This window comes from Calypte anna, chromosome 1 (assembly GCF_003957555.1).
Source record: "Calypte anna isolate BGI_N300 chromosome 1, bCalAnn1_v1.p, whole genome shotgun sequence".
In the NCBI taxonomy this organism is placed as follows: domain Eukaryota; kingdom Metazoa; phylum Chordata; class Aves; order Apodiformes; family Trochilidae; genus Calypte; species Calypte anna.
Genome location: NC_044244.1, coordinates 120,439,285 through 120,464,402, shown reverse-complemented (window position 1 = coordinate 120,464,402; position 25,118 = coordinate 120,439,285). Strand labels below are relative to the sequence as shown.

The 25,118-nt window shown below is 37.2% G+C and overlaps 1 protein-coding gene across 7 annotated transcripts in view; it reads left to right on the top strand.

The window, feature by feature from the left end:
• The window catches only part of MBTPS2 (membrane bound transcription factor peptidase, site 2), a 40,571-nt gene that overhangs the window by 6,000 nt on the left and 9,453 nt on the right, over nt 1-25,118 (top strand). For 5 of the 7 annotated variants that reach the window (XM_030463104.1, XM_030463093.1, XM_030463087.1 and 2 more), the window contains exons 3-9: nt 1,712-1,850; nt 5,647-5,750; nt 8,162-8,289; nt 13,419-13,537; nt 14,411-14,591; nt 17,069-17,163; nt 19,089-19,284. In XM_030463104.1, coding sequence (XP_030318964.1) covers nt 1,712-1,850; nt 5,647-5,750; nt 8,162-8,289; nt 13,419-13,537; nt 14,411-14,591; nt 17,069-17,163; nt 19,089-19,284 — 962 coding nt within the window. Of the gene's footprint in view, nt 1-1,711; nt 1,851-5,646; nt 5,751-8,161; nt 8,290-13,418; nt 13,538-14,410; nt 14,592-17,068; nt 17,164-19,088; nt 19,285-19,416; nt 19,482-20,906; nt 20,935-25,118 lie in introns of those variants that run through there. The other 2 variants (XM_030463121.1, XM_030463111.1) reach the window with 2 other exon arrangements.

Here is a 25,118-nt window from a genome sequence, read left to right as displayed (position 1 = left end):
TAAAACCAAACTAGCATGGCTGACATAGTTGTACTGTGCCAGTATGTCTTTCTCCTCTACTAAAAAATATGTATCAGGTTGCCTACTGAGATGCCATAATACCAGAAATATGTAAACAGTATTTATCTGTGGTTTGAACTTGACATAGTTCCTAGGAGCACAGCTATTACATGTAATACTGCACGCAAGTAGGTCTGGAAGTGGCATCTAAAATCCTAGATGTGTCCATCACTGTATGCTGAGCTCTCCCCCGATGACTAGAGTTTGAAAGTATTCAAAGACAGTTGTGTCCCTCTTGTCAGTTATTGCCCAGACATTCAGCAACTGTACCTGCTCAGAAGCACATTGCTCACCTTCTGGCTTTTACCTGCTGGCGCCTTTCCCTGCTAAAGTTGCACAGACTGATAGTAAATAAGCAGGGTGGCTAGTATGGGTGTTCCTGGACTCATTTCACAAATTATTGCCTTCCTAGCATTATTTCCTACCTGCTCTGTGAAAATACAAAATGAGTAAGGTTTTAATTTCTTTTCATTTCCTGTATTGCTATCCTCAGGGAGATAGTAATGAAAGAGTGGCCTGCTTCATATTGGTTTCTCTTGTATGTAATGATTTTGCGGTTTCAGTTTGTAATAGTTCTATATCCATCACAGTTCTTTAATGTGTATAATTTATTACAGTATAACGTTTCTACCAGTCTCTTTAATTAACATTACAAGTACACGTTGCTTAAAATAAGATTGCTAATTCTCAGTGAGCTTCTTTAAGAAAGGTAACAGAAAAACTACACTACTGTGAGAGGAAGAAGCACTGGTAGTGAATTAAAGTGTTTTAGCTAGAGAATAAACTTTATCACATCCTATAACTATTGGACAGTGTAAAATAATAATGTGGAATAAAAATTCACCACTAGGCAGACTGTTGGAAATTGAAATTTTCAATACTGATTCTAATCAAAAATAATGGTAAGAAGAAGAATGTGTTTTAAGTATAATTGATTTTTTCTTGTTCTTGTAGTTTTAGCTTTTAGTTTTTCAAGAACTAATGCGTCCCATTTATTGTTCTTTAGCACTTTTATTGTTTGTGAGGAAGATGCAAAACTTACTGAGAAAGGCTATATAAATAAACGTGTTCTAGCCTACCATTTGATCTCGGTCTCTAAATATGTGATGGTGTGGTACAACATGGTTGATTTTATATTATTATGTCTTCATATTCGTGAAATCATAGCATGGCTTGGGTTGGAAGAGTCCTTAAAGATCACCTAGTTCCAAACCCCCTGCCATGGGCCAGAACATCTCCCAGTAGACCAGGTGGCTCAAAGCCCCATCTAACCTCACCTTGAACACCTCCAGGGGCAGCCACAGCCTCACTGGACAACCTGTGCCAGTCTTTCACCTCCTTCACAGTGAAGAATTTCTTCCTAAATCTATGAAGAATTTCTAACCTAAATCTAACCTCTTTCAGTTTAGAGCCACTGCCTATTGTCCTGTCACTACACATCCTTGTAAAAAGCTCCCTTCAGGTACTGGATGGCTGCTACTGGCATGTTATGTGTATTAGATAACTGAATACAATTTAGAATATGCAGGAACAACACAGAAGTATTTGAAATTAATCAAGGTATGATTTGGGCATAAGAAAATATTAAACAAGGAAAATATTACATGGTTTTATGGCTATGCATTGCTAAATTATTTGTTTCTCTTTGTAGGTTCAGCATAGGAATGGTGTTTGGTATAGTTGCCATGTTTGGCTCTGTTATCCTTCTTGGAAAGACATTGATGCAAACACTGACACAGATGCTCACTGAAGCACCAAAAGCCCAGAATGATCGTATGCTGCAAGTTGTGGTAAGTATTCTCTCCTCAAGTCTTTGTTTGAGAGCTGGGAACTTAATGGGATGTGTGATGTTTAAGTTCTCCCATGCAAGAATAACCTAACTCCTGATATTCATCTACATTAAAATTTGCTGGTTTGTTATAAGCCTTAAAGTGTAGGTAGCAAAAGAGGGGAAGAAAAATGAAGGCAAAAATGTGGAAGAGATTTTATTTAAAATTCTGAGTGAGAATTTTGGAAAGCCCTGAATTATCATAGTACTAAGAATACAAAACAGGGCTAAGAACTTACCTCCTCTGAGCTGTGCAATTAGAGACACTGGTGGCTTTGAAATTGCAGAGCAAATTCATAATCCATGAGAAAAGAGGAGTTCTATTTATTACAGTACAAAATATCAGTGGAAAAGAAGTGTAAAAAGCTTTGTGTGATAGTGGAAGCAAAGATTCATCAGTGAGTAGATGGCTTATTTTTTTATTGTTAAACACTTCTGCCCTAATTTACAGTGTGAAATTGAAAGTTCTGTTTCTGGCAGTATCCAGTCAAAGGCCTAATAACTTTTTAATTGGTTAATGGATTTCTGATGTTGGACTATGTATTTTGTGCTTTTAGAAAGGAATCTATATCACAGAATGGGGGAGATTGCCAATATTGTATTTTCTATCTCTATTGTGCAAGGCAGCAATCAAAGAACTGGCATTGTCCTTACAACACTTTCAGCCTAGGATTCCTAGCCAGCCTTATTTCTCCAGGAGTGCTTTCTGGCAAGAATCTAAGGTAGTTTCCCAGAAATGCAGGAAGTCCTATAAAATTGCTCTGCCTTCTGCTGCATGGCTTAGAGCAGGGGTGCCAAACCATTTTACTCTATTTAAGTACTCAACTAGTTGAGTGAACAGAAGTTGGGAATTGTGTGCTGCCATGATAGGCCTTCCAGAATTTTTAAACTGGCTGTGTGCCCCTGGACTGAAAAGTTGCATGAGTGTGGGAAGCCTTATCATTAGCATGTTTGATAAACTTGGTTTGGTTTGAGTCTGCTTTGAGTCTGGAATGGTTTGAGTCTGTTTCACACATGCAGGGTAAGCATAGCAAGTGCCTGTTGTGTTGGCAAAATCAGGCAACAAGACCCAGGAGGGGCTGGTACTGCTGGTACTGCCACTGCAGTCACCTGGTCCACAGCCTGCTCCAGAATTTTATCCAGAAGTAGACAGAAATGGGTAATTTGTGCATCAGGTAGAGCACAAGTTGGACATGCCACAGAATTTTTTGAATTTACATGCCAACAGGGTCTGTCCTAAGCATGTATGTCTGCTACATTCTGGAGTATCTGAGATGTGGATCTATCCGCTTTGAGACACCAGAGTGAAGTGGTCATTTGCAATACAGTGCTCTTTTGAAAAACAACATAGAGGCAACCAAAGTAAAAGTGAGCCTGTAGAATTCATCTGGTGTGAACTGGAACTATGGAAGGAAGCAGAAATCTAGCGTAATGTTCACAGTTGTGATTTTTAATGGATTCCTCAGTGGCTGCCTGCTGGCAGTATCACTGTACTCAAACAAAGGACAAACTGACACTGAAAAAGATTAATGTATAGGGATAATGTAATGTTATTTATGGGGACAAGGTTGCTTCTTCTAAGTTGACTTGTGGTTCTCCTTATTTCCTACCTCGTTCTTTGATGTCTGAATGGCCACAGTTGTATAATTGTGCCTTTTAAGGTGTTTCAGTATTCTTTCTGAGGGAAATTTCCAACCATAAATTGACACAAAAAAGTAACCCATGCGTGGTTGCATAGAGGTGAAGAACAAGTCAGAAGGACCTTCTCATTTAAATTAGCTATTTGGATTTGGCTGCCTGGAGGAGAGTTAATTAGCTTTTTTAAAAAAAACAAGTTACTTTTAAAACATAGCTTTAGCCTGTGGCATAAATCTGTTTAGTCTTTAGACTTGGGCTGTGGAGAGGGGAAGATACTATTCTGCTTATGATTTATTGATTAACATTTTTGTGTCCTTCCTCTTTTGTTCAGTCACATACTTTATTTAAAATGCCTGTCTGTAGGTAATGGAGCTGTTTGGTTTGGGGTTTTTTTGCTGCCCCTGCTTGTGTTGGTTGCATGTTAACAAAAGTGGGAAAGATCTTTTACTAAAGGCATTTTTGGAAGACTATGAAATATAAGTTGACATTGCTTACTAACAAAATACTGCTGCTTATTTTAGAACCCTTCATGAGAGTTAGCTTCCCTTTTAGGTGATTCTTAAACTGGTTTCTTTGGCATAAAGTCTGACAGCATCCAGTACTGTCATGGTGGTATTAAGATGGCAGCTCCTGCTGTTGCTGTCTGTCCTCTCATGTGCCTGCAGCAGAGGGCCGCTGGCAATGCCAGTTACTTGATGCATTAGTGCCACCAGCTGATGCTGTAATACAAGCAATGGATGTTTAACAAATGAAGAGCAGCTGTCTTCATATAGTGAGGCAAAGTAGTTGTGCCAGGTAAGATAAATATTTTGGTCACACTCCGGACAGAATTTATTTAATTATTCAGTTTAACATTAATGAAAACAGTCTTCTGAAGTGTTTCTTTTAGCTAGATTGTCTCACCAAGCTATTGTTGAGTTCTGCTGCATGGGCAGGTGAATGCAAATAGTTAAGGAATGTGCAAGAGTGAATGAAGGTAGGATCAAATGTGATCTGTTCAGTTGGATCTGCTGCTCTTTGTGTCCCATAAGGGTAATTTTCAGAGAGTCCTATAGACAGGCCAGGATTTTTTTGCTCATCGTATCTCTTTACGAGCCACTGGATTACAACTGACATTTAGTTCACATCAGCTGCTAGTGACTGTTCTGGAGTAGACCCTGCCCCTTGAGCAGAGAGAGCTGTGGAGCAGACAGAGCTGTCTCAAAGGAAACAGCAGAAGTGGCCTTACTGTCCCGCTGCACCATGGCTGCTGAACAGGGACCAGAACACAGCCACAGGAAAGTCCCCCAGGAGCATGGCTAGCCTAGGGGATGGTTCCCCAGTCTCTTGACTCGTGATTGCTTTGAAGCCTGTCTGGAAGGACCTGGTGTCCCATGGATAATCCAGTGAGGGACATGGGGAGTGGTGGGAAACCACAGCAAGAGGAGGAATGTGAGGGCCCTCCATATTATTATGTCTTCTATAAATTAAGATAGTATACTCATTTCAAGGGCTTTTTAAAAAAAGTTAAATTGCCATACATAGACTGCCAAAACTTGAACAAAAGACAAAAGTTACCCTTTTTGGACCTTGTAAATTTGGGATAGTTTAATGGTTTAGTTAGGGAGAGAATAGAGACTGATAGTTCCACTTGTAGTATCATTTTCTGAACTCTTAGGTCTTGTAGTGTTTTAAGTGCCATACAGTTTATTTTTTATTTTGAAGGGTGGGTATTTTCTACAGCTACATGACTAGCTACAGGAAATGGTAAACTAATCCTCACAGTTGACAAGCCTGTCTCATTTGAGTAGAAGCCTTTGTATGTTCTTGTAAACTTTTCAAGCTTAATATAGAGTAGGACACATTTAGTCATGGTTGTAGGGAATAGGTAGGGCAGGGAGAAGTGCCTGGACAGCTTTTCAACCTTCAACAAAAGTATATATCTTAAATATATTTTTTAATACATTGAATGAATTAGGAGAAGAGTTACAAACTGATGGTGCTTTGTGAAAACAGCCCCTGTTCTGTTGCAGGTCTGAAGCAGCTGAATGAGAGCAGCCAGTGCAGGGACAGAATGACTTGTCTTTGTACCTCTTGGTTTCCTCCTGTGTTTTGTTTTGTTGTCATGCCCACATCAACAGGTGCCTGGTGTAAATTTGCCTGTCAGCCAGCTGACCTATTTCTTCTCTGCAATCCTCATCAGTGGTGTGATACATGAAGTCGGCCATGGGGTGGCAGCTATTCGGTAATACAAATTATTTTTCTCTTACCATGTGCCAACAAGTTCTAATATTGCAGATCCCTTCCTTACACGAGAATATTGTTTGCACTGCTTTGGTTTATCTAGAGAATCTGTTTATTCTGTATTTCATAGCTTCCTTATATTTTAAGTTTGGAAGGGTTTTAATAGACAGAGTTTTAATACAGTGTCTATTCTACAGAACATGAGAAAGGACCTTTTTCAAATATACTACACTGCATCAGGTTTAAAATATTTCTTTCAAGTGGTCCTATTTTTCACACAGCAATTTTATTTCTGCAGCTAGAGTGCTTGAAGAGGACCCATACGCTGTTGCACAATGGTACTTTAAAATATATTTTAAATTGATTTGTTTATACATAGTTTGTGAAGTAGCATATTAACAGGCTGAAGCAGAAACTTAGTAAAATGTGATCATTAATCTCAGTGATGTGTTAATTTTGATCAAAGATGATATTTTAATGTCACTTAACTATTCTGACTGATGATTACAAGAAAGTTATTGGACATGGATAGTCATTACTGTTAAATGACACTCTAACATAAGAGGGTTAAGTGGTGCTTACTAGGACCAATATTCATGTCCTCTGCCTTTCTCCTGGACATCATCATTACCTGACCCATAAGCATAAAGCCCTAAGTAGTTTGTCTCAGATTCTTGAATGTAAGCAATCATGACAAGCATGACTGCAGCTTCCTCTATTCTTTTTTTATGGCTTTAAAAGTTCTCAGTTGAAGGGATGGTTTGGGGCCCTCTGTGTTTCATATGCTTTGTCTTTCAGCGTTTTTCCACTAATATTCACAGGGATTTTTCTATGGAGGATAAAACTCTTGCTCTTGCTTAACCCATGACAGGAAGAAGCAGCAAAATTTTCATTGTCTTACATCCCTTCCTTCTCAGTGTAGAGAAGCCAGCAGTAACTATACACTTCCTTTTATGCAGAATGAATAATTCTTGTACCTTAATGGTGTACTGTCTTCATTCATGATTTGGGGCAAAGGCTCTGAGTATTCAAGTTGGGGTTATGTTTTTGTCAAAAAAAAAATAATTCCCAGCTCTTTCCAGGGAAAAAGTAGTTTGTCCAACGAACTACTTGATGTTACTGCTGCTATTTTCCTCTTGCTGTTTTGGTTCTGGTTTTCCTCCTGGCACAGGCTGGGTCTGTAGCACTGTTACAGTCAATCATCAGGGTTTAGGATTTACTAGATAGCTGTTCTGTGGGCAAGTTTTGTTATTCTGGCAAATCACTTTGACTCCCTGAAATCTAATAAACATCTGCCAATTTCAGTTCAAGATTGTATTTGCTGTGAACTACAAGAAATATTTGAGCCTTAGCTTAGTCAAGGTTAATGCCAAAAAATCCTTTTTCTTCCCTTTGTTCCTCCCACCCAAGACATTAAGTCATGTATAGGCATTAGACTGCCTATTACTAATTAGTAGCATGAGTAGATATGGTGAATGAACTCCAGGGAATGAATGTATTCTTGCATTCTGATTTTATTTTTCTATATAATTCTGTGTCTTCTTTTCTTGTATATGCACGTTAAATAAATAAATGTGAATAAATGGAATGCCAGACAGTGTACTATCTCAGGAAAGATAGGGAATTAGCTTATCTGTGCTTGGTTTGTGTTGGAAAATGATTGTCTTGGAATAATAATTGCAATGTAATTTTCTTGAAACATGATTATCATGCCTCTCTAAGTCCCTTATGAAATTTCTAGCTTCATAAAGCTTTGATGTAGTTATTCAGAAAAAGGCATTTGAAATTAACTGTAAAACCTCTGATAAATATGTAGATGTATATAATCTGTATGATAGTGTCAGCCACTGATATATTTAAGTGGCCTTTGTCCTTCTAACCTTGTTTTTATTTTTTTCAGATTACATTTCCCTAATTTTTGTTAGTTTACAATTTAATTTAAAAATTCATTTATGAGAGAGAAATGTTGAATTCCAGGAATTTATGAGTGTTTCTTTAACAGGAAAGTGCTTGCTTCTTCCAGATAATTTTTTGTAGATTAGTTTAAAATTGCATCCTACAGGCTGCCACTTTTTTACTTACAATAGAAAAATCCCCCAGATACTAAAATATATATGAAAGTAAGGGATTTTAGGTTTTTTTTCATGTGTTATTTTTACCAGAAGACAGAAAAGAAATTTAACTTATTTTTTTACCAGGTTCACAAATGTGCGCTGCTAAAAAGTGGCAACCACTGCAGAAAACATCTTTTAATTTAATCATCTTTCCATTGTTTGTATTATGAAAAATAAGTGTGTTTTATGATTATCATTTTAGTCATTACTACTGCCAAAATATATGTGCCTTGTCGAATCTTTCAGGTTTTCATTTGTTTGTTTGAGATAACACCACTTAATTTTTTTTCTTTTTAAGGGAACAAGTTCGATTTAATGGATTTGGGATTTTTATCTTCATTGTCTATCCTGGAGCATTTGTTGACCTCTTCACAACTCACTTACAGTTGATATCTCCAATCCAACAATTAAGGATATTTTGTGCAGGTAATAGTTTGTGCTTTTTTAATAATTCTTTTGCTTAGCGCAGTAACTTATTTGCAGGCGTTATTTGTGAATCCTTGATATGGAGGATGGAAGGTGTAAAATTAATAAGTAGAAAAGCTTCTTTCTACCTAAAGGTGATCTCCTGTTCTGAACCTACTCTGTGATTTCAGGAAGTTAGCTGATTATTATTGTCCATATTGTGCTATTTTCTGAAAGAGAGTGAGCAGTCTGTTTCTGGGAGCTTAAATGAGGAGCAATTTCTTGTGATGAAAATTGTTATTATATCCTAGACCTTATGCCCTAGTTGGGCATAAGAAATTCCCGTTGAGTGGTTGTAGAAAAAAATATGGCTTGTTACGCTAGCTCAGGTACAGAAGTTCCTTTGCCTGTTTTTATTATATAGTGCACATGCCAAAACCTTGGAGCACACAAGATAGAAAATGCTCATCCAGAAAACATGTGGAATGAGGACATGGCATGCTGAGCAATTCACCCAACAGTTTCTGAACTAGGAGCAATCTGTTACGTGATTTTTCAGCAGTACTGTGAGTGATCTTCAGTGACATGCGAGTTATGTTATTATACAGGTCACTGTGTTTTGCTGTTGCCACCAGGAGGAAATAGAGGCTAAAACAAAAACATCCAAAGAGAATCACAGCATACTGCTCCAAATAACCTCTGTATATTTTGGGTTTGATTGTTTTTGAATAGTGTGGCTGCTGGGAAGTAGAGCCCTAATGTAGTGGAACAAAGCAATCAGATGCCTCTGATTACCGAGAAGTAGGTGTGAGCCGGTATCAAATCCACCTGTGCCCAATTAGGGCAGGCCCCCTATTGAGCATGTGCAAGACCAGGGGGCCAATAAAAGGTGAAACTCACAGTCACAGACTAGCTCACTGCTGGACTAGTCACGAGAGAGGCTGGTAGCTCTTTGAGTACTGTATTAACTTCATTGCTCCACTAGCACTCATCACCTCCAGGGTGAGGCTCTCTGTGGAGTCTCGGACCCAGGGCTTTCGGCATTGCAGTACTGGGTCTTAACCAGCAGCGCCACGAGAGCCTCACCTTGGAGGTGATGAGCACTAGTGGCGCAATGAAGGTAATACAGTGCTCAAAGAGCTACCAGCGTCTCTCGTGACTAGCCCAGCAGTGAGCCAGTCTCTGAGTTTCACCTGTTATTGGCCCCGTGGTCTTGCACATGCTCAATAGGGGGCCTGCCCTAATTGGGCACAGGTGGATTTGATACCGGCTCACACCTACTTCTTGGTAATCAGAAGCATCTGATTGCTTTGTTCCACTACACCCTAATGTTGCAGAAAGTTAGACTGAGACTGTTACATTGACTGAACTACTTATAGCACAAAGGTGCTTCCCAAACTACTGAAATAAAGAGGAAAGAAACATCTTGGTTTAGTTTTTGATACTGATGGTTTTCTGTTCCAGGGAACAGTAGGATAGCAGGCAGTTCTTGTAATACTTAGATACTAACATTGTTTCTTGAATATTGTAACAGAAACAAGGCTGGGAATAACTAGCCTTTAGCAAAGCATATTTTGAAGCTTTCATAAATCAAGTAAGTTATGATAAATATTGGATAAGTATTTATTTCAAATACCCTAATGAACTAAAGTAATTCACTGCAGTAGGCTAACTTCTATGAAGCCCTGTTTCTCAAATTAATTAATTTACATTTCCACCTACTAAAAGAGAAGGCATACCGATTTTGAAAATGAATTGCTCACATACATTCCTTGTAAATTGTATAGAAAAATAAGATGATAAGTTCTAATAGAAAATGATTGCTTGTATGTTTTTGATGACAAGCAAACACCTATAATATTTTTTCAGGTTTCTTGGAAAACCTGGAATGGAATCACGCAGAATCACTAAAGATGCATATCACAAGACTGCTTTGCATTGGTAGCTTGTTATCAGTTAGGTGTAAGAAATATATGCATTTTTTTACATCTAATGATAAGTATGTGTCACGGTTTAACACTGGCTCGGCAATTAAACCGAGTAACAGATGCTCTCTATTAATCTCTCTCTCCTCCCTGATAAAGAAAGGAGAGAGAATAAGGGAGAGAGACTTATGGGTTGGAAACTAAACTACACAACTTTAATGAAACAGTAATGATAAATAGGAAAAATTACTAAATATATACAAATATACAGGAAAATGGATACCACATTCCTCCCCCCCCCCCCAGTAACTCTCACATCACCACCGAGGCTGCAGGGCAGCCCTGGGAAAGTCCAGGCTGGACTCCTGGAGTCGGCAGCAGTTGGGAACTGGAGGCAGGAACACACAGATATGGGCTGGCATGGATTAGGACCACAGGCAGAGGAATGGACGGAATCCTTCCAGGATGCTGGGTGAAGGAAGGGAAGCAGGAAAGGCAGGAAGGACAGGCAGCCAGAAGCTGGAAGCATGGCTTGGCCCTTGTGATGCCTCAAATTCATATTGAGTATGACGTATATGGGATGGAATACTCTGTTTGGTCAATTCTGGCATCTGTCTTGTTCGCTCCTCCCCAAAGGAGGGCTGCAGGTGGGACCTCTTTCTTCCTTCTGGAGGGTAAAATGTTCCTCAGAGCTGAGCAGTGTCCTTGGCTCTGCACACCAGTCTCTAGCAGTAACTATAAACATCAAGTGTTGTCAGTCCTAGAAGCACACACTGTCTGAGAAACTTGCTGTTAATTTCAGCAAGTGCAACTACTTACAAGAGACTCAGCTAAAAGCAAAAGTACAAGACAGAAAATCACCTTTATCCTGGCCCAAACCAGGCCGGTATGTTTTAAAAGTAGGATTTTTGCTAATGATAAAATGTGATATTCAGTAAACTTGACTAATTTTGAAATTTTATTATTAGAGCAGTGTTCTGAAGATCTGAGTTGAGAAAGACAAGCTTTCAGATTTTTGTATGGCAGCTAAGTAAAAGAGATAGAGTATTAACAACACCAAATATGCCTCTTCAGTCCACCTATACTCTGGAGTTTATTTGTTGTACAGCAGATGGCATCCTGAGTTCAAGAATAGTGAATGAGCATTCTTGTAAGACTTGTGATATTTTTAGCATGAATTCCATTCCTAGTAGATAAAAAGGACTTCTGTGCAGCACTTTCTTATAATGAATACAAATACATGTATTATTTTTTGAGATCCTTTTTAATATGTTTTGTCTTTTTGTTAACAGGAAAAGGACTTAAAGCTTTTAAAAATACTATTTAAGGTGTTTTAAGGGTTGTGTTAAGTGTCCCTTTTTAAATATAAGGAATTAGGTATCCAAGGATGAGACTGTATTAGCAAAATGAAATTAATGGTATAGTTAAGCAGTGTGCTTCTACAGGTCTTTGAGCCTGTTTGTTTTTCTGTGGATCACCTAGGATTAATTTGAAACTTTTCTATTGTATTCCACACAGCAGACTGTGTAGATTATGGTATTGAGCCCCATCCTTTTTTCCTGGCTGTTTGAAAGTATCCCTTGTCACTGTCTGGTTCTAGTACCCCTTTTGTTATTGTTCTAAATTGTTTGGTTTTTTGGTTGTTTTGATTTTGTTTTCCAATTTACTCTCTCTAGTGGCCACAGTTAAAAGGGGTTTTTGTTCCTTTCTTAGATTTTTTTTCCTGTGTTAAGATGAAAAAAATATTTTTAAGATAAAAGATTTAAAACAATAAAATTAATATACTTAAAGCTTTTGGGTTTTTGCACTTGTGTGTGTACATGTGTATATGTACATGTGTGAAATAAAGACAACTGAATGATAGAATATTTCATCTATCTGATTACCTTTCAATAAGATGATTAAAAACTATAGAAAAAGAAGTTGCTTTAAGAAGCATCTGCTTGTGGAAATGGCAACAAACCCTTAGCTAGTGTACTCAAGAAATGTCTCATTTCTTTAGCATTAGAAATGTAAAAAAACAGGTGAAAGAAAAGAAAAAAATATGTAGAGTTAGCCGAAGGAAATAAGTCTGCCATGTGTTATGATTCCTGTGCAATATACAGTCCAAGAAATATAATTTTAATATTTTTAAATATAGTTACTTCAGTAGTAAATTTGTTTCAGTAGTAAATTTACTTCAATAGGAATTCTTCAGTTATTCCTGTAACTGCCCTGTAAATATATAATTGAATCAAGCCCTTCCTAACAAGATGAAGCACTCTACGAAGGAAACAAGGAGTCTTCACCTTTGGAAAGTTTTCCTGCCTTGGTCATACAAAATGTTTCTCCAAGGACACAAACTGAATGAAAACATTTCTGTAGTACTGGAAACAAAGTATGTCTTATGATAATGGTTCATTTCTTCCTATGGTGAACAGCATAATATAAAGATTGCAGTTAAAATTCATTGCCAAAATAATGCTTCAGGATATGCTGATCACATAACTTCATTTCTTGATGTGGTTTTAGGTTCAGGTTTTCTTGTAAAAAAGACTTGTAAAAATTATTTTCTAAACTCGCTTAACTTGCTTAGCACATATACATGTAATTATCTTCACTGATACAATGAAGATAACAATGAAAAATACTGAATTGCAACTAAGTTTCAGACATGTTGCTGAATAGGACAAACAGTGTTTATTCATGTATAAGATTCTTATATTCTACAGTTGATTGTGATAGAAGGCATGTTAATATATTTCATTCACCATTGCTTTAATATTTTTGATTGATGACAACTCTATATAGAGAAACTGTAGTTTAATTTTTTATTCAGAAGTCCAGTTTTTAATCTGGAGTCTCTGTCCACTACATGCTTATAAAAGTATGTTTAAAAAAAGTATAAAAGATATTTCTGCCATGAAATATCAAAATGGTAGAATGATATCTTAAGAATAGACTTACCACTGCCCTGTCTTGTCCTGTAGTGTAATTCCCAGGGGGTCAGAGGCTTCTCTAAAATTCCCCTTAAAAACTGCATAATAGAAACTGAAGTTTGTAGGATAATATATATGTTCTTCTTTTATGCCTATGTGATGAAAAGCACAAAATAGTTTCTCATCCAGTCTTACAGTAATCATTTCAGGAATGTGAACTAGGAGGTAACTGCAGATTCTTACCTTTTAAAAACACCTTTTTGTTATTACTATTTATTTAGAAACATTTTTTTCCCCTTCTTTTTAGGAGTGTGGCATAATTTTGTTCTTGGTGTTGCAAGTTTCATGGTTTTGTTTCTGCTGCCAGCCATTCTTTTCCCTTTCTATTACACGGGTGTTGGGGCACTTGTCACTGAGGTTGCAGAGGTAAGAAAAGATCTTTGCTGTTTTTGTATTATATCTTTTGTAATTTGGTCAGTGCAGCACTCAGCAGAATCTAATATATTGCACTTCTTGTGTGCTTGAAGTTTCCTTTTCAGTGTCATGTTTTTTGGTGTTAGAAAATGGTTAGAACATGGTTTGAATAATTACAGATTATTCAGCATACTATAAAACTATTCAAGCATTTCAGGTGAGTTTGCAGGCTTATTTCTGGAGAGGTTTTTTATCTTATTTTCAGTTTTCCACCAAGTAAATGTACTAGAAACCGCATTATCACTCTAGTTATTGCTATCTCTTTTTAATGTTAAAGATTATTTTCCTTGCTTGTTTGATCATCTGGAAACAAACTAGAGATAGGCTGTTGAGATTCTGGAAGGGACTGATGTTTTTCTGACTTAATCAAATAACAGCACAGTTGAACAGCACAGCTGAAAGGATTTGGGAGAATCTAATTCAGGATAGAGTGACATTTATTATCTCTTCCATCTTCAAAAGTGTAGGTACACTCTGCTTTGTTGAAAGATTCAAGGTATTGTTTTGAGATACTTGAACTTAAAATGGTAGGAAAAACCACAATATACTAACTTGTATGAAAAGAATTAGTTAAATTTGAAGAGGTCCTCGGAACACTTGGAGACTTGCCTTTTTCTTTACTTTTTGTTTGCACTAAGTAAATAAGTAAGTGGTTTTGTAGTGCTCTATCATAAATTGAAATAGTAAATTCTAGTGTAGTGTGATTTTTTTCTGTTTTTCTGGAAATAGTGTCATACCCTAAAGATTTCATAGCTGTTTGGTAGAACTGCAAACAAATCTTTGTACTTTTAACTATAATAGTGTGACTTCACTGTTTCTTCTCAGGATTCTCCTGCCAATGGGCCAAGAGGTCTTTTTGTGGGAGACCTTGTCACTAACATACAAGATTGCCCAATTTATAGTGTGGAAGACTGGAATTCCTGTCTGGGAGACATTTCAGAGAAGTCACAGGTTGGCTACTGTGTAAGTGCAGCCACCCTACAGCAGTTAAGCTTTCCAGCTAGAGGTATGACTTGAGGTGCTCTCTTAATTATTTTCTGTTGTAACTTTTATCATGTCTCAAAAACTGTTTTGAATTTGGGTTTTGTCGGTGGGGTAGATTTCTCATGAGTTGCATCTGCTCTCCTGTTTTAAACAGCTGTGATATGCCATTCCATTTTGTGAAATCTGAAAGTGAGGAAGAGGTAGCTGAAAGAATTTCTCTGGTCTTCCAGTCATCCTATACAAACATCCTGTATGATCTAAAAAATGAAATTTGCCTCTTCAGGATATTGCATAACCTGCTTATTAGCAGTAATACAATTAACTCTTCTATTTTTAGTTCAGTTATTTGGATCAACTCAGTGATCTTTTGCAGATGTAAATTCCACACATTACCTTACTGCTTTGGTCAGCATGACATTACAAATTGTACAGCTTAACCCAATGATGTGCTTTATTGTCATCGCTTCTGATGTGTCTCACTATATGGGTCTTATGTTTTGTTTGCTTCTTCGATCTCATAATGTCATTGCCCATGAACTTAGTTTTGTCTGGACTGTACATATTGCTTCTGCAAGTAGGTCTGTTTCCTTCTGTTTTCATTTATACATGAGAGTTCTTGTTGCTATAATGACCTACCCCTGAGAAACAAAAAAATGCAAATCGAACTAAACTGAAGCAATAAACAAAAATTAATTAGAGTAAAACACTAAAGTTAAATTGGCTGAATGTCTTGTGACATGCCCTACAGCTCTCTAGAGGGAGTTGCATGCAAGCATTCATGGAGACTGAACTCTAAGAGAAGGGGGCTGCTGATGAGCAAAGCCTGTGTGGTGCTGTTTAGAGCTTTAAACATGTTACTACGTTTTTCCATCACACTGGAAGTAAATGGGAGTTCAGGCAGCTCAATTGCCCATGGTTTTTTATGTGTTAAAATTCTCTTGAAAAGGTAATCCATTAAATTTTTTAGTATGGAAGAAAAGTAATCTTACAGCTTGAACTAAGATAAATAGTTAACTGAAAACTAGCAAAATATGGGTAAGAACCTGCATTTAGAGTCCTAACAGTCTGAAGGGGAGGGCAACTTTGGCAAGTGTTTTCAGTTTGCAGGGATGGCAAATAAGAACCAGTTCTTAGATGCCATTTATGTACTCAGATTTTGCCATTCTCTGAAATGCAATTTCAGGGTCATGGATAATAAAACTGCATATTTCGCAACAGAACCAGTCCTGTTTAGATTGAAATACTAAAAACTTAATACTGGACACTTAGAATTGTTTCCAAACTTCGATGCTGTATTGTGTTTGCAGCCCATTGTCCCTCTACTGCATTCTAATCAGACCAGTCTGTCTGCATTTTTGGAGTCATAAGCCTCCAGCAGTGAAAAATATTCCTCTGAAATTAAATGAACTCTGCATGGTCTCTAGCAGCTGTCATTTGTCAACATCTTGACAGTGCACAACTTGACATAAATAGAGAATATCAATAAAAAAATGGACCCTATGTGCTTGACCATAAAACAAATGGAGAGTAAACTATTTGAGTTTGAAGGAACACAAAAACCAGTGCCCCAAGGACCTTTTTGAAATTTAAGGAAATAAAAAAAAGATAGAAAAGAAAAAAGTGTTCTTAATATAGTTTATAAGGAAACTAATTTCATGGTCAATCAGTATTCAAAAATATATATAGTTGCTTAGCTTCAGGGTACTTGAAAAAAGGATTGTATGGTACAGTGCTTGCACCTGTAAGCCTCAGGCATAAAGCTTCATGTTAGTGGACTGCAGGTTATGCAGAAGGAACTCAGCAAGCAGCATTTACAGGCTTGATCTACCTAAGGAAGGAGCTGCAGTGCTACTGTGACACAGTTTCTTACAGTGCCCATTGTTCTGTGTGTTTTTTGAAGATGTCTTAGAGCAAATTAGGTTTAATTCCCTTAAAGAACATCTTGTACAAAGATTACAAAGATTCTGTACCAGAAATCATGGTTTATCATGGTAAATCATGGTTTAAAACATCATTTATATTCTGCTGCAGTCATCAACACATGGGAAGCTTTCAAAACCTGACTCTTGTGAAGCTTTCCTCTTCTAAAGAGGACATTTTGAGTCTTGGTCACTTCCATTGCAACTTCCATTGCCAGCCAGCCAGTGACAGTAGCACCTAACATTTTTCTGTGCAAAACCTTAATTCAGTTTGTGGGCAACAGACAGAAGTATTTTGTAACTTGTGATGCTCAGAACATCACAACAGTAGATTCCCAGTGTCTCAGTGAGATTTAATAAGATGAAAAATCAGTATGTGTCATGACTGAAATCAGATGACATTCACACATGAAAGTGGTGAAACTTATTTTTAGTTGTGAATGAACCATGGCCAGGCTGTGTGAATTACACCAACATACCTGAAGGCTACAGAATGGTTGTTTTACTTTATTCAGAGACTAGTTTCTTGTCCAGAAGGTTCTGTAATATTGATCATTTGCTCTATGCCCATGTTCTTTAGTATACAGAAGACTTGATGGCACAGTGGAATGTTGTAGTAACAACAGTCTCACAGACATTTGCTTTTCATATAGCAATAACTTGGACAGCAACTTGGTAAGTTACTGAAACTGGTAATTCTTTCTGGTAAATCTGAAATTACTTAAACTGAAATAGTAATATTTACCAATATTTATTGCTGCAGAATACCTAAAGCTGTGAATACCTACAGTATGTTATGAATGCTATGTTATTCTCCCTATTAGCAGCTTAAAAAAAAATATATTGGTTATGATTTTTCCCATGATCAATCAGTGAGTTTCTGGAAGAACTAGAGAAGATCTATACCTGTCATTCCTTTAGAAAGGAACCTCACCACTGGATACAGAATACTGGTGAGAAAAAACAACTTTTGAGAACAGGATGGAATTGTTTATTTTGATGCTTCAGTCTTTAAAGGTACTGAGCACATGGGCAAAACAAAGCACTGGACTGTCAGTTCAGTTATTTTGTCTGAAGGCAGCAGTGCTGCTCACTAGATTAAACTTAGAATGTGCAAGAGAAGGTCCTAGAGATTGCCCGATACCTCAGAATCAGGGCCTGTATTTGATTCCTTTTTCACCATATTGATTTTCTTGTCATATGTGGAAACATTAGGTTTCTCAGTAGAATTTTGACTAGATCTCTTCAAACTAGAGAAATGTTTGTTAAAGTACATGATCAGTATTGAAAGTGTGGCATATTTGAATCAGTTCTTGTTACAAGAGAAAGAGCACAAGTGTCAGCTGTGAAAATTTTTCTACACATACCAGTTTTTTATGATATATACCTAGACAAAGGGAAGTAAGTCTCTTACTACATCTGCAATTTTTTACAGTTTTTGCAGTGGTGGCCATCCAGAGTGTTTTTGTGGTATTTAACTCCTAAGAATTGAGCACAGACCAGCAGTTCGTCTGAAATATGACAGTGGCTGGTAACATCATGGAGTTCAGGAGGATTTAATAAATCACTACCCCACTGAGCTTTGACATTCTTAAGCTCACAGTAGCTACTTAGGAACAGAGCAGAAATAAAAGCATCCAGAAGCTTGTGACCTTCAAGTATCCTTAGATTGTCTGTGAGTTTTTGAACAATTATTAAATAGTCTTTGCACTTCTATGCAGCAGTATTTTAAAGTGTGCCCTCCTTAGAGCAAACTCCTTAAAGTAAAACTCCTTAAAGTTCAATGAAGAGTGTCTGACACACATACATCTACAGGGAGTGTAACTATCAGCTAAGAAGCAAGAAAATCCTCCTCTTTGCTTTTTTTGCCTTTTTTTTTTCTCCTTAAGGCAAATAACAGATGAAGAACTTTCCTTCCTTGTGTTTAAAAATAAAGGAAAATTATCGCTGAGCTTTTATGAGAGACATGAAGACAAAACCCAATATCCTGTTCCTTTCTACTGTACTCTCTTTGGCCTGTGGGGAGCAAGAAAGATCTGGTCTTTCAGACTGCTGAGTGAAAGACTGCTATAGGCAAGGCTTGGGGCACAGCAGTACATTAAGTCCCGTGTTCATTTTAGTTGAGAATGGTTTCTTAGCTATCACAGAGTTGGTAGGTTTTCTGGTTTGTTCGCTGAATGCAAGTTTTTGTGCAGCCAAATAAGGTTTTAGATCAATGAAGACAAAAACTTCTTAAACAGATCAGTCACTAGTATGTTGATGCAGGCTCTGTTCTTTAGAAATCACTGACTTTTGGTTGGATGCCTTAACTTCTATTGTGTATCTGTGTGCCTTTTTAAAAATAGTTAGCTTTTCTCTTGATACATGTGCACACCCTATCTTTCACATTCCAGCAAAAATGGAGTGACTGGTTGAATATAAATCAGGTAAAGCTTCTGCAGGATTTGACCAAAAAAAAATAAAAATTAACTCTCCATGGGCTGGTTGTGTATCTTTGAGGCAGCTCCTTTGCTTTAAAACAGGATATATATTACCTTTTTTTTCCTGATCTGTGTTTAAATAGCTTTACATTTTATAATCATTGTAAATGCCCTTTGCAGTATGCCTGTCTGCCAGCACGAAAAGTTATTGAGGCCAGCAAAGTTTGTCGAACCAACATGGACTGCCAAAAGGACTTTGTTCCAAGCTTTTGTGTGACTCCTTCTTTGGAGAACCAAACAAGGCTGATCAGGGTAAAGCATCCACCCCATATTGACATGCTGTTTGTAGGACACCCCATGCATCTTCAGTACACAGGTTGGTATTATTTATTGAAAAGGTTTAACAAAAAAGATTTTTAACATGGTTTACTTTTCCTGGCTGCTTGAACAAGATCTTGGAGCTCTTGTCAGTTAACTTGTTTAATGCAGAATCCATTTCTTATTACAGCCAGTGGAGACACATGGACTACTCAGGCCTAAAATGAAATGTGCACAATGCAATGAGTTACCAAGGTAATAGAAACCATATGTCATATGAGATAGTTGGTTTTCTTCAGAAAAGCATGAAAGGGATGTTTCTATTACAGATCTCACTTAGATTAGTCATGGGAAATAAGCACCTGGATTTTCCTAGCATATAAACTTCTCAAAGCACTATTGTAAAATCTCTGGGGCATCTTGCCTTAACACTTTGCTTGGAATATTAGCATGACTGCTTAAATCACACCTAATATCCAAGTATCTGTGACAGATTCCCATGACTACTGAGCCACAAGTACAATCACAATACATTTTTTCCAGATTTATTTATTTATTTATTTGAGAGCCCTAAAGTAAATAACATATAACAGTTTAATTCCTTACTTTGAAATGGGGATTGTGTCTCTCCTTTAAGCAAGCTTATATCCTCGAGCCTTGTATACAAGTATAAAGGAATTCTGCTCTGGGAGCAAGTGGAAAGAATAAACAAACTCATCTGCATTCCTACTTAATAGTTTGAGTAGCATAGTAAGAACTAGCTTCAGATGGGCTTAAAAAAATATGAAGTGTTAAACTAATGTCCCTCCCCTGTGAGGAGCTGGTCTGTTCCTCACAGACAGCTAAACCTCTCAGGGTGAGATTCTGCTTCAGGCATCTGGAACTATCTCCTTAACAAGGCATTACACTTTTATGAGTATGCACTGGAATTAGGTACAAAAGTGCTTTAGAAACAGTGATGAAATCTAGTGGTGTAAATCCCTTGGCATTCTTGCATAAATATGTTTTTAGTTATCTGTCAGTCTTTTCTGTGCTACTCATATTTTAATACTTACTGACAAATTATTTATTTCTCATTTACACTATTCCCTCATTTAAGCCTAAAAGATGGTCTCTTTACTTGTTACTTTTGCCCTCTTGCTATTTAGGAGGAAAAGCATTGCTCAGTTGTGCGATATCAATATGCAGTTTTATGTTTGATGACATTTATTCCAAATGCAGCAACAAATTTTAAGAATAGCATTTGATAATTATTTTAAGTTGCCTTTCTTGCTTTCTAACAATACAAACAGTAGGTACTCTAGAACAGAACAATTTATATTGTTCTCTTTTCCAATATATTGGAGGAATGGAGTTTTAGTGTTTCTGCTAAACAGTAATTCTGCAAAACAATTGAACTGGCCACAGTTTCAGAATCATAGATTCATTTTGGTTGAAAAAGACCTTTAAGATCATCAGATCCAACCATTAACCTAACTTGGCCAAGTCCAACACTAAACCACGTCCTTAAGCACAACATTGATGTGTTCTTTGAAACTTCTAAGAATGGTGATTCCACCACTTCCCTGGGCATCCAGTTCCAGTGCCTGAAAACTCTTTCAGTAAACAAATTATTCCTAATATCCAATCTAAGCCTCCGCTGGTGCAACTTGAGACCATTTTCTCTTGTCCTACCACCAGCTAACTGGGAGACTGACCTCTACCTCACTACAACCTTGTTTCACATAGAGAGCAATAAAGTCTCACCTCAGCTCCTTTCTCCAGACTAAGAATTCAGAAAAAATTGTTATTGCATCTAAGTAGTGCTACTTTAAGAAGTTACTGTGTGAAAATACAGTTTACAGGAATATAGTTCTTAAGTGTTTTGCTGTACCCTGGGAGTTGCACATTGGATGTACTAATTTGGAAGCTAAAATCTTGACTTCATTACAAACTTTGCTGCAAATGCAGCCTGTGCTCACCTTGGAAAAATACCAGAGCAAAAATTATAGGATCCTGGTTTAGGCAACAGTTAGTCTACCATCATAAGAGTTTTATTTATTCCTATGGAAGAAATTCTAAATATTTCAGACTTAAATTTGCACTGTACAATACTGGCTTGGGGCCGACAAGTTTGGATTTTTTTTTTTCTCCAAATGTAACTTACCAGAATGTGGTAACCACTTTTTGGAGTTAAGAAAGGAAATAATTTCTTCCTCTGCTGTGTGACTTTTGAAACAGGAACATGTTTTACTTAAATGCCTTATTCTTTACTGTGATCTTTTTGCCTGCAGGAAACATTACTTTTTAGAGTGGTGCCACATTTAACACACAGCCTGGTATGGGAGTTGCTTTAGTGTGTACTATGACTTTACTTTTTCTAGTAATGTTACTAAAGTAATGTTTGAAAAACATTCCAGGACTATGCACACATTATTTTCTACTTAGGCTTGCATTGTCATCATGACAGTCCTGATTCATGAAGAAGTAACTGTTTGATATTTTCATTTGAAGCTAGCTTTCAGATACAATATTTTTAAAAATTTACACCCATATTAGCTATTTACAAGAAGCAGGCTATGAAGGTGACTTCTGTAAGATGTTTCTGTTTCATCAAAGGAAAATATCAAAAATAGCAAAAATATTTTTATTGGATATAGCTGCTATGTATTTCCCTTGTTTCTGGTATTAAAAGAACTATAAGGAATCATACTCCTAAATGAACTCAGAGTGCTGAATATTTGGCCAAAACTAAACCATATGGAATTACTAGGAATGTATATTGCTTAAGATGGACATGTTGATTAATCCTTTTATTTATCATTCTTTCTGTAAAAAGTATCCTATGTAATCTAGTAAGTTTTAAATGGGGAGCCCTGTCATTATTGCCATGAAACTTTGAAGATTCTTCTTTATTTTGTATGGAGCTTTTTTATTCCTTCATGTAATTTCTGGTATTGCAAAATCTTGGCTTCTTTCACTGGCTGTTGTTGGTTGGGAAGAATCTGGTGACTAACATTCACATTTGGAATTCACATTGCCTGAGGAAAGATCATATCCCTGAATGTTGCTGTATCTGCATCATCCATCAAAAACTGGAAGATTTCCTTCATGAAAAGAAGATGGAACTCTACAAGATAATTTCCCCAAACTGGACCAGTGTCCTACTTCTGTTTTATCCAAGTCTTCAAAAAAAATCCACTTTCTTGCTTTGAGGATTTTTTTGAGCAGCGACTGTCATAAATTCCTGATGAAGTTCTTTCTGTTAGAGTCTGTTTTTTCACTCTTCTCATGCACGTTTCTCCTAATTGCTGTGGATGATCCTTCTTTTCTTTCAACCCATATTTAAAGGGTTATAGGTATAGTACTTCTGGAAACCACACAGAAATACCTGGTGCTGTACTGTTACCTTCTCTATAGCAAACATGCTCTTTCCCCCAGGAAGAGGTTTTGAAAAGCTTTTTGATAAATCCAGTCTCCAAATCACTTCTAATTAAAATTGTGTCTGTTGTGCATTCTTCTCAATGTTTGCCAATACCATCTAGCATTAGCTGACAAAAGAAATGTTAATTCCAGGCCAGAGAATTGTTTAATTAGAGTGGGAAAACAATGACTTTTTTGTCTCACCCAGCCTCATTGCTGCTCATCTGTTCCCAGCAGTGTCTTTTGAAGACAAGCCTGGAGAACACAATTTCTCTAATTCTTTTCTTATTCCTCGAAGGATGGATTTGCATGCTGCCATTAGTTTTGATCCATTACAGCCATTAAATCCATTGCCTCATGTAACAGTGTCTTAGAGTTCAGCCCAGCAACATATTGAAGAGTTTCTTTGTGCTTTGGAGGTTGCTTCAGCAACAAAGTTTGGAGTTTAGATCCATGTCTGATGTCTGCCAGGGACAACAGAGTGCTGTAACAAAGAAGAAGGGAGATTAGTGATCCATTCTGAATGTAGACAGAACTTCAGGTTCAGGATGGTGACTTGTTAGTGGTCCTTAGGTGTTTGTCAAGAGGCAGTCAAGCTTTGAAATTACAGTATAGTGAATTGTGGGTCTTTTGAAACCTCTGAATATACTGTCTGTCTCAGCCATTTTGGTATTTTGGCTCATAAACAAGAGGTCTGATCGTATATTCTGATACCAGCCTTCAGCTTGATGAGTTGTTTGCTTTGGATATCACTTGACTTGGATACCTCTGACTTTCTGAGCTGGGTGGTGCCCAGGATTACTCTATGTTCTTCACTCAGTAGTCCAACAAACTTATTTATTTTCTCTTTCTATAAATCAAAGGTCTTTCATAAGCCAGGGTGAGAGACAACATGATTTTCAAACCATCTTGGGACAGCTGCAGAAGTTTTGGTGTTGGAAAGTTCTCTGCTTGTTGCCATTTTAAACCCATTCTTTCCTTGCTATCCAGATCTCTCCATCCCATGGTACATTTGCTGTCTGTATCCCTTCCAACTCATCAGGAGGGCAGAATAAAATTTGTTTATGTGACTTGAGTGGACCAGTGCTCTTCCCCTTGTGTCTTTGGAACTACTTTCCCCTTGTCTTTGTTTGGGTGTCCTTGAATCCTTCATTGAACTTGAAGAAATCTGATTTCACTTTTAACTAAGATACACTTAGTAGCACTTTTCAAATGTTACGTACTAGTGTTGAGGTTTCCAGTGTTCTGTTAGCTTATGTTTTTAAAATTTCTCAAAGGGCAAGTTAAATTGTGCCTTTCCCATGGGTTGTATTTAGTGGGATTTGAACTTTTGCTTTCACATATCTCTGTGAAAATGGTATTTCAGAATAGCTATAACTTTTTCCTAGGTTGGTCAGGAAAATTCAGACCATTGTGGCTGGCTTCAGCTCACATCCAAAGTTGTTCTACAGGGAGACAGAGTGACTGTTAATACCATGCAAGCTCATTCTTAAGGCGATTCTCTAATTCTGTTTTAATGTACCTAAACTTCTTCCTTCTAGGGACAGGACTCCACTGTGCTATGAGTGGAGCATTCTAGTAGGAAAGGTGGCTCTTTTCCAGCTGTCACAGAAATGAATCTTTTAAATGGTCTGTGAGACTGGCAGACAGACAGCTGCTTACCTTTAAAGATTTCATCAAGACTTTTAGACAACCCAGGCAGAGCATCCATGTGCACCCTGGGAGGTCTTCTTCAGTTTCCTTTTCAAGTATTTGACATGCAGTCAGCTGAAGCTTCGTGTACACTTTCAAAGAAGTTACAGTACTAAAGAAATGTTTCAAAGTCATGTGATGCTTGTCACTTCAGTTTTCCAGTCACTCTTTATATGAAGGATGCTGAGTCCCACCTCCCAGGTTTTTAAGTTGCACTAAGTTACACCTTGGAATTACAAACAGTATCCTCTGAAGACAGGAAAAGGAGCTACTTATGTACTAGGTAACCTGTTTTAAGGTGTGTAATGCACCTGTGCATTGCCTTAGTGATTTGCTTTCTCAGGGTGACTCCAGAATGCTGCTCTCTATCTGCTCCACTTCCATACACCATGAGTTCAGCCTTAGGATGATGAGACCTTCTGCAGGTACTGCAAAAGAAGAGTTTTCTGACCTTGAGAGGAATTACTTTTGTGCACCCACACACATTATGAATGTATACATGTGGACTGCATATGTTGAAAGAGTCTGGTAACTATAATCTCTATTTATATGTTAGTTTTTGAAAAGTACTTCAGTTATGCAGTATGATCTTCATGACCACAAATGTCCAGTGGCCTCTGAAAATATATATCTTAGACTGAATTTTACTAAAATGGAGTGAATGGAGAAATGGAGAAATATTTTCTGGAGTGACTACTGCTAATGACTGCAATCTTTCAAAAACAAAGACCAAGAAACATCATATTTAAATTAGTTATCTATCTTGAAGAAATGTCATTTCAGATCTGATTTGCTGCA